Below are 14,176 nucleotides of genomic sequence, written 5' to 3'. Positions count from 1 at the left end.
TTCAGGACTGCTGGAATATCTTGTCCAATTCCAGCTCTTTAGTTAGACGGCATTCTTTTACCCCTTTGTACCATCTAACCCACTTCCTCCTCTCCTCCTCGCTCCCCCTCTCCCTCCACCCCTCCTCTCTCCTCTCCTCTCCTCGCTCCTCCTCTCCCTCTACCCCTCCTCTCTCCTCTCTTCCTCTCCTCTTCTCTCCTCCTCTCCCTCCACCCCTCCTCTCTCCTCTTCTCCTCCTCGCTTTTCCTCTCCCTCCACTCCTCCTCTCCCTCCACACCTCGTCTCTCCTCTTCTCCTCCTCGCTTTTCCTCTCCCTCCACTCCTCCTCTCCCTCCACACCTCGTCTCTCCTCCTCTCCTCCTTTCTCCTCCTCTCCCTCCACCCCTCCTCTCCTCCTCCCTCCTCTCCTCCTCTTCTCCTCGCTCCTCCTCTCCCTCCACATCTCCTCTATCCTCCTCCTCCTCTCCCTCCACCCATCCTCTCCTCTCTCCTCCTCTTCCTCCTGAATCCTTCTCCTCCATAAACTCACAAATGAAATCTGCTGATGTTATTGTTTCAGCTGATAGTTTTACTGTTGAACTCATGGTGTAGAAAGAGCTTAGAGAAGTGCTGAGGTCACTGTCAGGATTCTGGAGAACTGAAGGACTGTGGGTGTGTGTTGGTGGGTGTACCCCCCCTACACACGCACACTCTTACACACACACACTTACACACACTTACACACTCTTACACACACACTCTTACACACAAACATGTTGGGTGGTGGGCCACAGTGTGATGTCATGGAGTTATTAGACAGAGACGCCGTCAAGGAATCTCTTTGAGTCTGCACCACGGGTCTGACACACACACTCACACACACTCACACACACACACACTCACACACACTCACACACACTCACACACACTCACACACACTCACACCGCCAGCTGTGAGGAGCTGTGATTAAGAGGAACTAAATGACCTGTTTAAACGGGTGTGTTTCAGGAGAGAGGATGTTGTAATGAGAAAAACAGATTTGAACACACACTGCAACATGTGTGATGCATATATGCACCCATAAACACACACACACAACACCCACATGTGAACTGTGCATGGCCACCTTGTGTGTGTTAAGCTTTTTTGTGATCATGTGTGTGTTTGCATGGTGCATACATGTGTCACACGTGTTGCTGTGTGTGTCACCGTGGCGACTTATGGTCTCATATCACACCTGCCTACACCATCTCCTCTCCCTCTCACACATTAGACAGTGCCTTTATGTGTGACGGGGTGAGTGGGGGAGGGAGTAGGAAGGAGGGAGGGTTGTGTGGGTGGGTGAGAGAGGGAGGGACTGGGTGAGTGAGTGAGAGAGGGAGGAACTGGGTGAGTGAGTGACAGAGGGAGGGACTGGGTGAGTGAGTGAGAGAGGGAGGGACTGGGTGAGTGAGTGACAGAGGGAGGGACTGGGTGAGTGAGTGAGAGAGGGAGGGACTGGGTGAGTGAGTGACAGAGGGAGGGACTGGGTGAGTGAGTGACAGAGGGAGGGACTGGGTGAGTGAGTGACTTCTCTGTAATGTTTATGTGTAAAAGTCAGTGTGTACCCTTGGTGCAGGCGGTAACCTAGACAGCGTGTTTGGAGTGGAGAAGGGAGCCGGTACCATCATCATCGCCCGGCCCCTCGACGCAGAGCAGCGCTCCTTCTATAACCTCACCCTGGAGGTGACAGACGGCTCCAACACCGCCTCCACACAGGTACTGCCTCACTCTGCCTCACTCTGCCTCCACACAGGTACACATCCTGTCACCTCTCTTTTCATCCTCTCCTCATCCTTTTTCCTCTCCTCATCCAGTGGCCCCTTAATGCACGGGCTTACCTAGGCTTCAGCCCGGGACCTCGACCAATCAGGGGCCAAAATGTAACAACAACTAGAGAGGGCACAATTTCTGGGGAAATTGTAGGGTGTGCTTGCTTGCGTTGGTTGCAGATGGTTCCATTTAATATAAAAGAAGCTGAACCCCCTTTGAGACAAGCTATTCTAACAACATTGTCACCGACAGTATTTTTCAGATGGAATCGTGATTCAAACAGTAGTTACCATCTGCTGACTGAAATATACGGTTCAATCACACAGGCAGTGATCCTGATTTGGCTATATAGCTGTTGAGAAATGGACTGTGTGATTAGCGGGCAGGGGGCCTCAAAATATTTATTTTAAGTCTCCACAGCCCAGGGACCTCAAGTGCTATTAAGACGCCCCTGTCCTCATCCTCTCCTCATCCTCTTCTCATCCTCCTCATCCTATCCTCTCCTCATCCTCCTCATCCTATCCTCTCGTCATCCTCTCCTCATCCTCTCCTCATCCTCTCCTTATCCTCTCCTCTTCTCATCCTCCTCATCCTATCCTCTCCTCATCCTCTCCTCATCCTCTCCTCTTCTCATCCTCCTCATCCTCTTCTCATCCTCTTCTCATCCTCTCCTCATCCTCCTCATCCTCCTCATCCTCTCCTCATCCTCCTCATCCTCTCCTCTTCTCATCCTCCTCTTCCCCTTCTCATCCTCTCCTCTCCTCATCCTCTTCTTATCTCCCTCTGTGTCTCCTGCAGCCCCTCATCTGAAAACGTCTTCTGAAATGACATGACAGATAGTCCTATCCCATCAGCCATTGACAGATGTCCTGTCAGTAAATGACTGATGGTGCATCAAGGACTATGCGATTGATCGAAGCACAATGGTGATAACTAACTAACTCTACTCTACGTCTCGTCAGTCACTCCTCCTCCCCTCTCCTCATCCTGTCTTTCCCTCTCCTCCTCCTCTCCTCTTACCTAATATCAGGGCCGGCCCAAGGCATAAGCGAACTAAGCGGCTGCTTAGGGCCCCCGTGGCCACCAAAGGGCCCCCAAGAACACATGAAATTACAGTTTAATGTACCGTGTTTCTTCAATTAAACGCTGCTCTCGTTTAAACGCTGCACCAAAAATGAATATTGAGTATTAAACTCCGCCCCAGAAATACGGTAGGGGTAGCCGGTCCTGAAATACCTTGTAGCAGCATGTAATTTCAATGAACATTCTCTTGTGTTGCACTAGGGGTCTACTGTTGGCTAAATACGTTTCAAATATTATATCAACATAACTTATTAGCAAATTATTCTAGATAGCTAGAGACTAGCTGTTAGTCGGCATAGTCGGGAAGGGAAGCTTAGGAAAAAATAGCCAGAAAATGAATAGCAGTCTAGCCGTTGCCCTCAAATAAACGCTGCCCTCGAATAAACGGTGCACCACAAATGAACAATGTTCAACAAATTAAAGTTTAATTGAATAAATGAGGGGCCCCCAAATAAATTCTGCTTAAGGCCCCATAAAGGCTTGGGCCGGCCCTGCCTAATATATTAGCATCTTTATAGAGGTGAAGGGAAGGGCCTTTACCAGCCAAGGCAGGAACAGACACTGTCAGTGACAGACACTATTACTGACACCAGTGGTACAGATGATGACAAACACACACACACACGCAGACATACATGCACAGACACACAGGCACAGACACACAGGCACAGACACACATGCACAGACACACAGGCACAGACACACAGGCACAGACACAGACACACAGACACAGAGACATTCGCACAGACACACATCATTCACCCTGTCATCTCCATGGCCAATAGACTGCTTACAGGCCAAGACTGTATTCATATGTTTCATTTATATTCCTAGGAGTTTTGTCATGTTTGTCATAAGAGCGTGTGTGTGTAATACAGTGTGGCTCCTAACCTGCCAGTTTTTGTTTCTGTAAAACATAAGATGATTTACAGTCCCAGAGCTTGTAGCCTGTTGCTACATATAACACAATAGTCACAAACATGGACATGCACACAGTTATTATTCAGGTTTTTACCTTTTTTACCATTTATTTTCTGCATCCTCTTCCCTCTAACTTTCATCAGTTTTCTCCCACATTTACTTTTCCTGGGATGTCTGTCACACTCTCTCTCCATTTCTCTCTTGCTGTCTCTCTGATTGTCTCTCCCTCCTTACCCTGTCTCTGGTCTCTGTGAGTTGTAGCTGAGCCGGGGGCAACATGAACAAAGGTTGAGTGCTGCCATAACAGAGAGAGTCCTCACTACATTAGAGAGGGTGTGTGTGTGATCAGGAGTGTGTGTGTGTGCTATAGTAGCTGTGACACATGGAACCCAGCCCTTCTCTTGTTATCAAGTCCTTTGTCTATGTAGGCTACAGGTCACCCAGGGCCAGCTTCACTACTGTGAGCACTCTCTCACACACACATCACATACAGCGTCTCTCCTCCAGAGGGTAGGTAGTGTGGTCCTTTTCCCTCTCTCCTGTCTCCCCTCTCTCCTCCCTTCCTCTCTCTCCTCTCTCCCCTCTCTCCTCTCTCCTCTCTCTCCTCTCTCCCCTCTCTCCTCCCTTCCTCTGTATTTCCATGAGTCACTGTCCCTAACGCACACTATAGCTGTTCTCTTCACCCCACCCAGTCACTGAATCACACACAAACGCTCACAGACACACGCTCACACACATATTTACATTTAGTCATTTAGCAGATGCTCTTATCCAGACCGACTTACAGTAAGTACAGGGACATTCCCCCGAAGCAAGTAGGGTGAAGTGCCTTGCCCAAGGACACAACGTCATTTGGCACGGCCGGAAATGGAACTGGCAACTTTCAGATTTCCTAACCGCTCAGCCACACTCCGCACAAACACGCTGACACACACACACGCTGACACACACGGCGACACACACACACACGCTGACACACAAGCTGGGCCATCATCACAGCAGGACATGCTGGTGGAGATGCAGCCTGGAGACCAGGGGGTCAGACTAGAGGCTGGAGACCAGGGGGTCAGACTAGAGGCTGGAGACCAGGGGGTCAGACTGTAGAGGCTGGAGACCAGGGGGTCAGACTGTAGAGGCTGGAGACCAGGGATCAGACTGTAGAATTGTTTAAATCGTTTAGTTCTTAGAATTAGTTTAACTAATGTACTTTTGTACTTAATTTATACCCGTATATGTTTATTGTTTGCACTTTCCTGCCATAGTAAATTGTGTATTTTTGTAACATAGGCTACATGGCGAATAAACCGAATTCTGATTCTGATGGGCATGGGAGAAGAAACTTTAGCTTCGGTTAAACAGTCAGTTGTTACAAATCAAGTTCACATACATAGAAATTTATTATGAATTTATAATCATTGAAGAAATGTAACACGCCATAAATAAAAACAATGTAACGTAGCTTCGCAGAAAGAAGACCCTGGCCTCGCCAGCAGTGCGCACGGACCAAGCTTGCGCCCTTAAAATAGCATCTGAATAATACGCCATTGACTTTAGACCACGTTTTTCCTGGTCAGTGGCGGAATAGTTTTTCGGAAACTTTTGCAAAATAGCACCAGGGAACGTTTGCGCCGGAACACGCCTCCTTTTTGGCTGAACCGCCCACGGGAGCGCATGGTCATTTCGACGTGCGTCTGTGGAGGGAAAAGTCGGCTTTGCGTCAAGTGCAAACTAGGAATGACACTTGCGTCTAAGTCATTTGCGCTGGGTGCAAGATCGGGCCCTCTGTGAAAAAGGCTGTGAAACATGGTTGTGTGTGTGGTCATATGATGGTCATGGTTGTATCTTTGTCTCCCCCCCAGGTCCACATCACGGTTCTGGACACCAATGACAATGCCCCCATGTTCTCCCAGCCCAGCTACGAGGTGGCGGTGTCGGAGGACACGCCCCCGGACACAGAGGTGGTTCAGGTGCTGGCGTCGGACCGTGACGAGCAGCACCGGCTCAGCTACTCCCTGCAGGGGGCGCTGGACCCCGCCAGCCTGCGCCTGTTCCATCTGGACCCCGCCTCCGGCACCCTGCTCACCTCCCAGCGCCTCGACCATGAGGCCTGTGCTCGCCACGTCCTCACCGTCATGGTAACACTCTTCAACAGGGACAGTACCATAGGGACATACCCTCATGGGAGTCCTACTGGTGTGTGTGTTTGAACCAGACTCCTCCTCCAGGCAGTCAGGATTAGGATCAGAAGGAAGATATGCAGTTGTAGCCTTGCTGGCTGTCTCGTGTTGGGAATGTTTCTGTCAGCTGTTATCTGAAATGAACCATTGAGGGACATCTGCAGGCAGCTCAGTAATTACAGATTTTCTCGCTGGTCATTGACCTTGATTAATCAAAGGAAAAGATTAAATTAAAATAATGATGTGTTATCAGAGTATCTTTGCAGCAGCAGTATAATATGAATTTGCCTCACCTACTGGCTTCGTGCTCCCTGCCTCACCTACTGGCCTCGCGCTCCCTGCCTCACCTACTGGCCTCGCGCTCCCTGCCTCACCTACTGGCCACGCGGTCCCTGCCTCACCTACTGGCCACGCGGTCCCTGCCTCACCTACTGGCCTCACGCTCCCTGCCTCACCTACTGGCCTCGCGCTCCCTGCCTCACCTACTGGTCTCTCGCTCTCTGCCTCACTTACTGGCCACGCGCTCCCTGCCTCACCTACTGGCCACGCGCTCCCTGCCTCACCTACTGGCCACGCGCTCCCTGCCTCACCTACTGGCCACGCACTCCCTGCCTCACCTACTGGCCACGCGCTCCCTGCCTCACCTACTGGCCACGCACTCCCTTCCTCACCTACTGGCCAGTAGATCTACTACTCTTTAGATCTACTACTCTATAGATCTACTATTCTTTAGATCTACTACTCTTTATATCTACTACTCTATTGATCCACTACTTTATAGGATCCAGGATTGTATTCCCAGGTTGGAACATTTACAGTTCCACTTGCAAGGGTTTCTGGCATTCAGATAAACGGATTTGAGCAGAATAAATCTCCTTTGTGGTGTTCTCTTGAAAAGACAACACATGCATAATGAGAGCTGGAACAAAGATATCTGATGGGCTGAGCGATCTTTTACCAGATCCTATTCAGGACTAACTCTTGCCAGCTCGTTGGGTTTGTTGTTTAAGAGCAGAGCAGGATTTCATAATGCCGAGAAGAGGGCTAATTCTGATGCTAATGCAGGTCTGTTTATCCCCCCCAGTGTCACACCTCACACAAGACGGAGCTTTGCCTCATCCTATTGAGTTGTTTGGGTTGTCTCGCACCAGGGCATAAATATCAATCTCATTAGCCCTCCTAATTCTCATCTGCTCTACCAGCGGCTGCATCCCCAAAGTCTCTTAAGACCACGTACTACAGGGTTTTACCCTGCCACTCCCTTCTCCAGTTCCAGCTTCAGTGAGTCTGTTCTCCCTCGCTGCTCAGGTGAAGGACCAGGAGTTCCCGTACCGGAGGAACCTAGCGCGGGTGCTGGTGGAGGTGGAGGACGTGAACGACCACGTCCCGGTCTTTACCAGCGCGCTGTACGAAGGCTCGGTGTATGAGTCTGCTGCTGTGGGCTCGGCCGTTATCCAGGTCGCAGCGCTGGACAAGGACAAGGGCGCCAACGCAGAGCTGCTGTACGCCCTAGAATCAGGTAAGAGCGTCTCGCATCTGACAACAGCTGCATGTTTTCTGCTGCTCTGGGTGTGGATAAACAAGTTCAGTAATTGATGACTGAAACTTATGACTTGGTAACTTCTTGTCTCGCTGAAGTAGCTCTCTGGTGTCTTTGTCTCCTAGGGAACACAGGGAACATGTTCCGGATAGATGCGGTGCTGGGTATCTTGTCCGTGGCGAGGGAGCTGGATCTCTCCTCCATCGGCCACTACGTCCTCACGGTCAGAGCCACTGATAACGGCTCCCCTCCCCTCTCCTCCACCACGGTCGTCCGGATCGCTGTAACCCTCTCGGACAACGCTGGGCCCAAGTTCCCCCAGCCAGAATACCAGGCTGAAGTCACAGAGAACGTTGCCGTGGGAACGTCCGTCACCACGGTGACCGCGGTCAGCCAGTCCACCCTGACCTACGACATCAGGCGGGGCAATGAGGAGCGCGTGTTCAGGATCAACCAGTACAGCGGCGTGATCACTACCCAGAAGCCTCTAGACTATGAGGCCACGCCCTCCTACTCCCTCACCGTCCAGGCCACCAACATGGCGGGCATGACCTCCAACGCTACGCTGCTGGTCACCGTGGGCGACGAGAACGACAACCCGCCCGTGTTTCAGCAGCTCCGTTACCACGGCAGCATCAGCGAGGCGGCGGCCATCAACAGCGTGGTCCTGAACCCAGACGAGTCTCCTCTGGTTATCAGGGCCACGGACGCCGACCGCAACCAGAACGCCCTCCTGGTCTACCAGATTGTAGAGGACACCGCCAAGATGTTCTTCACCGTCGACTCCGGGACCGGTTCCATAAGGACGATCGCAAATCTGGATCATGAGACGTTCGCAAGTTTCAACTTCCATGTCCACGTGAGGGACAGTGGGAGGCCCCAGCTGACTGCCGACAGCCCCACCCAGGTCACCATCCAGGTGATCGACACCAACGACTCCCCTCCCCGCTTCACTCAGGACGCTTACGAGGCTGTCCTGCTGCTGCCCACCTACGTGGGCGTGGAGGCGCTGCAGGTAGCGGCCACAGACCCCGACAGAAACGTCCCGACCGAGCTCATCTTCTCCCTGACGGACGGCAGCCTGGAGCACTTCTCCATTGGTCCCTCCACCGGCATCCTCACGGTGACCAACAACAACTTTTCCAAGGAGCGCTTTCGCTTCAACGTGAAAGTGTCAGATGGGAAGTTCTCAAACACGGCCCTGGTCACTGTTCTGGTCCGAGAGGCTCTGGACTCCGGCCTGGTGTTCACGCAGAACCTCTACTCCTCCTCTATCCAGGAGAACGTGACCAACATCACCAAGGTGGCGGTGGTCAACGCAGTGGGGAACCGGCTGAACGAGCCGCTCAAGTACACCTTGCTGAACGCCGGTTCCCTCTTCCGGATCCTTCCGACCTCCGGCGTGATCCAGACGACAGGTGAGCCCTTCGACCGGGAGGAGCAGGAGTTCTACGAGCTGGTAGTGGAGGCTGGGCGGGAACACGACCACCTGCGCGTTGCCAGGGTGATGGTGAGGGTCCAGCTGGAGGACGTCAATGATAATGCTCCTGTGTTCGTGGGGCTGCCGTACTACGCTGCGGTGCAGGTCGAAGCAGAACCTGGCTCGCCCATATTCCGCGTCACGGCAGTTGACCAGGACAAAGGCATCAACGGGGACGTGTCTTACTTCCTCAAAGACGACTACGGACACTTCGAGATAGACCGTCAAAAGGGAGGCCTCCGCCTGAAGAAGGCTTTCGAGTCGGACCTGTCCAACATAGAATACCATGTGGTGGTGTATGCCAAAGACGGCGGGCATCCACCTCTCTCTTCCACTGTGGAGTTCCCCATCACCGTTGTCAACAAGGCCATGCCGGTGTTCGATAAGTCCTTCTATGCCGTGTCCGTGAACGAGGATGTAGCGGTTCACACACCAATCCTGGGCATTAATGCCACGAGCCCTGAGGGCCAGAGCATCATCTACACCATTGTGGAGGGGGACCCCGCGCTGCAGTTCGACATCGGCTTTGACACCGGCGTCATCAGCGTTATCAACTTCCTGGACTACGAGGTCGCCGCCTCCTACCGGCTGACGGTCCGGGCCACAGACTCCCTGACGGGCGCCAGGGCGGAGGTCGATGTAGACGTGACAGTTCTGGACGTCAATGACAACTCTCCGGTGTTTGAGAAGATGTCATACCGGGCAGTCTTGTCGGAGACGGCGATGATTGGAACTCCGGCGCTGCAGGTCGTAGCAACCGACCGAGATTCGGAGAAGAACAACGCGGTGCGCTACCAGATGTTCTCGGAGATCTACAACAGCACGGACTACTTCCACATCGACAGCAGCAGTGGCCTCATCCTGACCGCTCGCATGCTCGACCACGAGCTTGTCCAGCGCTATGAGTTCATTGTCCGGGCGACGGATAACGGCTTCCCGCCTCTGAGCAGTGAAGTATCAGTCACGGTCGTGGTTAACGACATGAACGACAACCCTCCCATCTTCAACCAGCTGCTCTACGAAGCCTATGTCAGCGAGCTGGCACCCAGAGGCCACTTCATCACCTGCGTTCAGGCGTCAGACGCTGACAGCTCAGACTTCGACAAACTGGAGTACGGCATCTTGTCGGGAAACGAGAGGATGAACTTTATGATGGATGGGCAGTCTGGAATCGTAACACTGTCGGGCCATCGCAAGCAGAGGATGGAGCCGACCTACAACCTGAACGTGTCTGTTTCTGACGGCGTGTTCACCAGCACGGCCCAGGTCCACGTCACGGTCCGGGGAGCGAACCTCTACAGCCCTGCGTTCGCCCTGAACACCTACGACGGGGAGGTGCGCGAGAATGCCCCTGTGGGCACCAAGGTCGCACAGGTGAGAAGCATCTTCTACTGTATTCAGCTCAGGGTTCTATCAGTAGTGTGTGAGATTGTCATCTCACAATATGTCTCTCATATATATTTATTAGGGCTGTCAAGCGATTACAATATTTAATCGCGATTAATCGCATTATTTTATATGATTAATCTCGATTAATCGCAAAATTATTCAATCTATTTAATCTGTTAAAATGTTACCGCAATAAATCTAAACAAATAGGCATAACTGGAAGATAATGTACATATAACAAATTCTGATGGAACACAACTTAAATTGTGAGGGAGTTTTTTTCACTCACAAACTACTGCTGTAGGCCTATAATAAACATCATCCACAAAATTTGACATGCTCTGGAATACAAAATACATTTAAGACATGTTGTCTCATAACCTATTACGATATCCTGCTCCATAATATTAAAATCTTACTCAAACATACTTCAGATACTTTAGCAACCACAGATTGACCTTAATATTGAACAATACAGATTATATTTTGTTGAACCCAGTCGGCAGCTCACTTCTTTTGCGAGTGTTGTCTGCCATATATTACCGAAGCGAAAGCTGCTGCTGCTACCGCTATCGCTGCTAACGCTGCTGTTGCTGCTAGCCTTGTGCTTTGCTTGCATGTGATAGTTTAGGCTGGAAGAACTCAAGTGATAACTAAACTCAGCCTGACAATCAGTACACAAAGACATCGTTTTGTCAACCGAGCCGTCTCGCAACTTTTTGAAATGGAACTTCCCATCTAAAAGCCCTCTCTCCTTCATTCAACTATCGTCGGCAGTTGAAGTCATGTGACGACAGGTGATTCCCAGGGTCAATAAGAAACCTGCGTTAACGCACTATTATTTTTTTGTTGCGTTAAAGTGAGATTGCGTTAACGCGTTTTTAAAGCGTTAACTTTGACAGCCCTAATATTTATTATTATTTATTTTCCCACTCTAACTCATCCCTAATTTTTTGCTCTACATACACAACGTTGGTGTCAAAATGTTTATCTTGGTCACAATTGCGTTGCCTGTATTGGATTTTACGTTCCATTGCACGTTCTTTCATTGCAGGGGATTGTTCCCTTCTGTGAATCTGAATTCAAAGCGGTGTATCTATTCATTTTATTCTTGATATATTGAATCTGTATCGTCTCCCAGGTGAAGGCGACAGACGCAGACCCAGGAGTATTCGGCCAGATCTCCTACTCGTTCGCCAACGATGTGGGCAAAGACCAGTTCAGCGTCGACGCCAGTGGGCAGATCACCACACTGGAGAAGCTAGACCGTGAGGAGCCAGATAACAGGGACGTTATCCTGAGCGTAGCAGCCCGGGACGGCGGAGGCAGGGCCGCCTTCTGCACGGTGCGTGTCGCCCTCCTGGACGAGAACGACAACAGCCCTCGCTTCAGAGCCACTGAGTACCGGGCGTCTGTGAAGTCGGACGTGGGGAAGGGCTTCCTGGTGACCCAGATCCAGGCGGTAGATCCTGACGACGGGGCGAACGCCCGGGTGACATACTCCCTCTACAGCGAGGCCCACGTCCCCGTGGTTGACATCCTGGAGATCGATCCCGACAACGGCTGGATGGTTACTAAGGGCAGCTTCAGCCACCTGCGCAACTCTGTGTTGTCGTTCTTTGTGAAGGCGCTGGACGGAGGAGTCCCGGTCAGACACTCACTGGTCTCTGTCTATATCCACGTCCTGGCGCCCGACGCACTCCTGCCAGCGTTCAGCCAACCGCAGTACTCCTTCTCTGTCCCTGAGGACACGCCCCTAGGCTCTGCCATTGGGTCCATTCGCCTTGTGATCCCGCCCTCTCTGACCTCTGCTCCCGTGTCGTTTGCCCTGGTGAACGGTGAGACTGGCGAGAACAACCAAGATGGCGTCCTGGTGGTGGAGAAAGACACTGGGGTGGTGAAGGTGGACAAGCCCCTGGACCACGAGCTCATCAAGGCGTTCTACTTCAAGCTGACGGCCACACTGCCGCAGGCCAAGATGGATGCCGTCACCAGCGTGGACGTGGAGGTGCAGATCCTCGACCTCAACGACAACAAGCCGGCGTTCGAGTCCAGCTCGTACGAAGCCACCGTCATGGAAGGGATGCCCGTGGGGACCAGGATCATCCAGGTCCAGGCCTCCGACCCAGACTCCGGAGCCAACGGGCAGGTCACCTACAGCCTGGGGACATCGGCCAAGGGCGAGGCTGAAGGCGCGTCCCCAACTTTCTCCATCGACAGCAACAGCGGCTGGGTATCCAGTCTGAGGGAGCTGGACCACGAGACACACCCGTCCTACACCTTCACCGTGGTGGGCTCGGACCTGGGGGAGGCTCTGGCGCTGTCTTCCACCACCACGCTGATGGTGGCCGTGTCGGACGCCAACGACAACCCCCCCCGGTTTGTGGAGGAGCGGTACTGGGGCTCTGTGCGGGAGAGTGACCCCCCAGGGGAGGTGGTGGCGGTCCTGAACACGCGTGACGACGACAGCTCCAGCGTGAACCGGCAGGTCAGCTACCACATCACAGGTGAGTGGACATAATCAGCTCTGAGGAGGGGGTCTAGTGTGTGTGTGTGTGTGTGTGTGTTTGTATGTACGTGAGGATTCTGTTGTGTGTTGAACCTCTATACACTCTGTTGAAGTCCCTATCCTTCTGTGTATTTGCCTCCCTATATGAATATGCTCATCATGACTCCTGTGGTGTTTGTGCTGGTCTCTCTGTGCCTGGCATGTTGATATGAGGATCAGTATGCAGCTGGCTGCCTCACATCCTAACCCATCTGAACACAGCTTGGGAATAAGCATGGCTGGAATGCTCACAGCGCTATATGAAGGACATGAAACACGATTCATGAATATTTAAAACTATTCAGATGTATGTTGATCAAGAAACAAGCGCCATGGTAACGACTTGAATACTGCTGACATCCATCCTGCTAGATAAGCATTTTTTCTCAGGTGAATTATGACCCCTTCCCCTGACGTGCCTCAAAATTACTGCTTGCCCACACGCTGGCGAAGTTGTAAATAGCGTTGTAGTCTAACAGTATGAATGCAGAAGTAGAAGAGAGAGACAGAGAGAGAGAGAAGAGAGCATCGAAAGAAAGTCCTTAAAGACGTGTTGACCGATATTTTCTTGAGCTAATTGGCAGGCAAGTAAAGAGGGATGATGCTGTGGGGGGAGGGGGCGAGGACCACCCTGCTGATGGGGGGAGCAGGAGAGACTGGGGGGAGCAGGAGAGATGATGGGGGGAGCAGGAGAGATGATGGGGGGAGCAGGAGAGACTGGGGGGAGCAGGAGAGATGATGGGGGGAGCAGGAGAGATGATGGGGGGGAGCAGGAGAGATGATGGGGGGAGCAGGAGAGACTGGGGGGAGCAGGAGAGATGATGGGGGGAGCAGGAGAGATGATGGGGGGAGCAGGAGAGACTGGGGGGAGCAGGAGAGATGATGGGGGGAGCAGGAGAGATGATGGGGGGGAGCAGGAGAGAGGATGGGCGGAGCAGGAGAGATGATGGGGGGAGCAGGAGAGACTGGGGGGAGCAGGAGAGATGATGGGGGGAGCAGGAGAGATGATGGGGGGAGCAGGAGAGACTGGGGGGAGCAGGAGAGACTGGGGGGAGCAGGAGAGATGATGGGGGGAGCAGGAGAGATGATGGGGGGAGCAGGAGAGATGATGGGGGGAGCAGGAGAGAGACTGGGGGGAGCAGGAGAGATGATGGGGGGAGCAGGAGAGATGATGGGGGGAGCAGGAGAGAGACTGGGGGGAGCAGGAGAGATGATGGGGGGAGCAGGAGAGATGATGGGGGAGCAG

The 14,176-nt window shown here is 52.5% G+C and overlaps 1 protein-coding gene across 4 annotated transcripts in view; it reads left to right on the top strand.

The window, feature by feature from the left end:
* Positions 1 to 14,176, top strand: part of fat3a (FAT atypical cadherin 3a) — a 76,272-nt gene that overhangs the window by 39,957 nt on the left and 22,139 nt on the right. For all 4 annotated transcript variants that reach the window (XM_047035331.1, XM_047035330.1, XM_047035329.1 and 1 more), the window contains exons 7-11: positions 1,599 to 1,738; positions 5,656 to 5,931; positions 7,282 to 7,492; positions 7,639 to 10,367; positions 11,524 to 12,889. In XM_047035331.1, the coding sequence (XP_046891287.1) occupies positions 1,599 to 1,738; positions 5,656 to 5,931; positions 7,282 to 7,492; positions 7,639 to 10,367; positions 11,524 to 12,889 (4,722 nt within the window). The remainder of the gene's footprint in view (positions 1 to 1,598; positions 1,739 to 5,655; positions 5,932 to 7,281; positions 7,493 to 7,638; positions 10,368 to 11,523; positions 12,890 to 14,176) is intronic.

The sequence above is a fragment of the Hypomesus transpacificus genome, chromosome 15 (genome assembly GCF_021917145.1).
Source record: "Hypomesus transpacificus isolate Combined female chromosome 15, fHypTra1, whole genome shotgun sequence".
Lineage (NCBI taxonomy): Eukaryota > Metazoa > Chordata > Actinopteri > Osmeriformes > Osmeridae > Hypomesus > Hypomesus transpacificus.
Note: the sequence above shows the minus strand (reverse complement) of the source record. Positions and strands in the feature narration are given on the sequence as shown.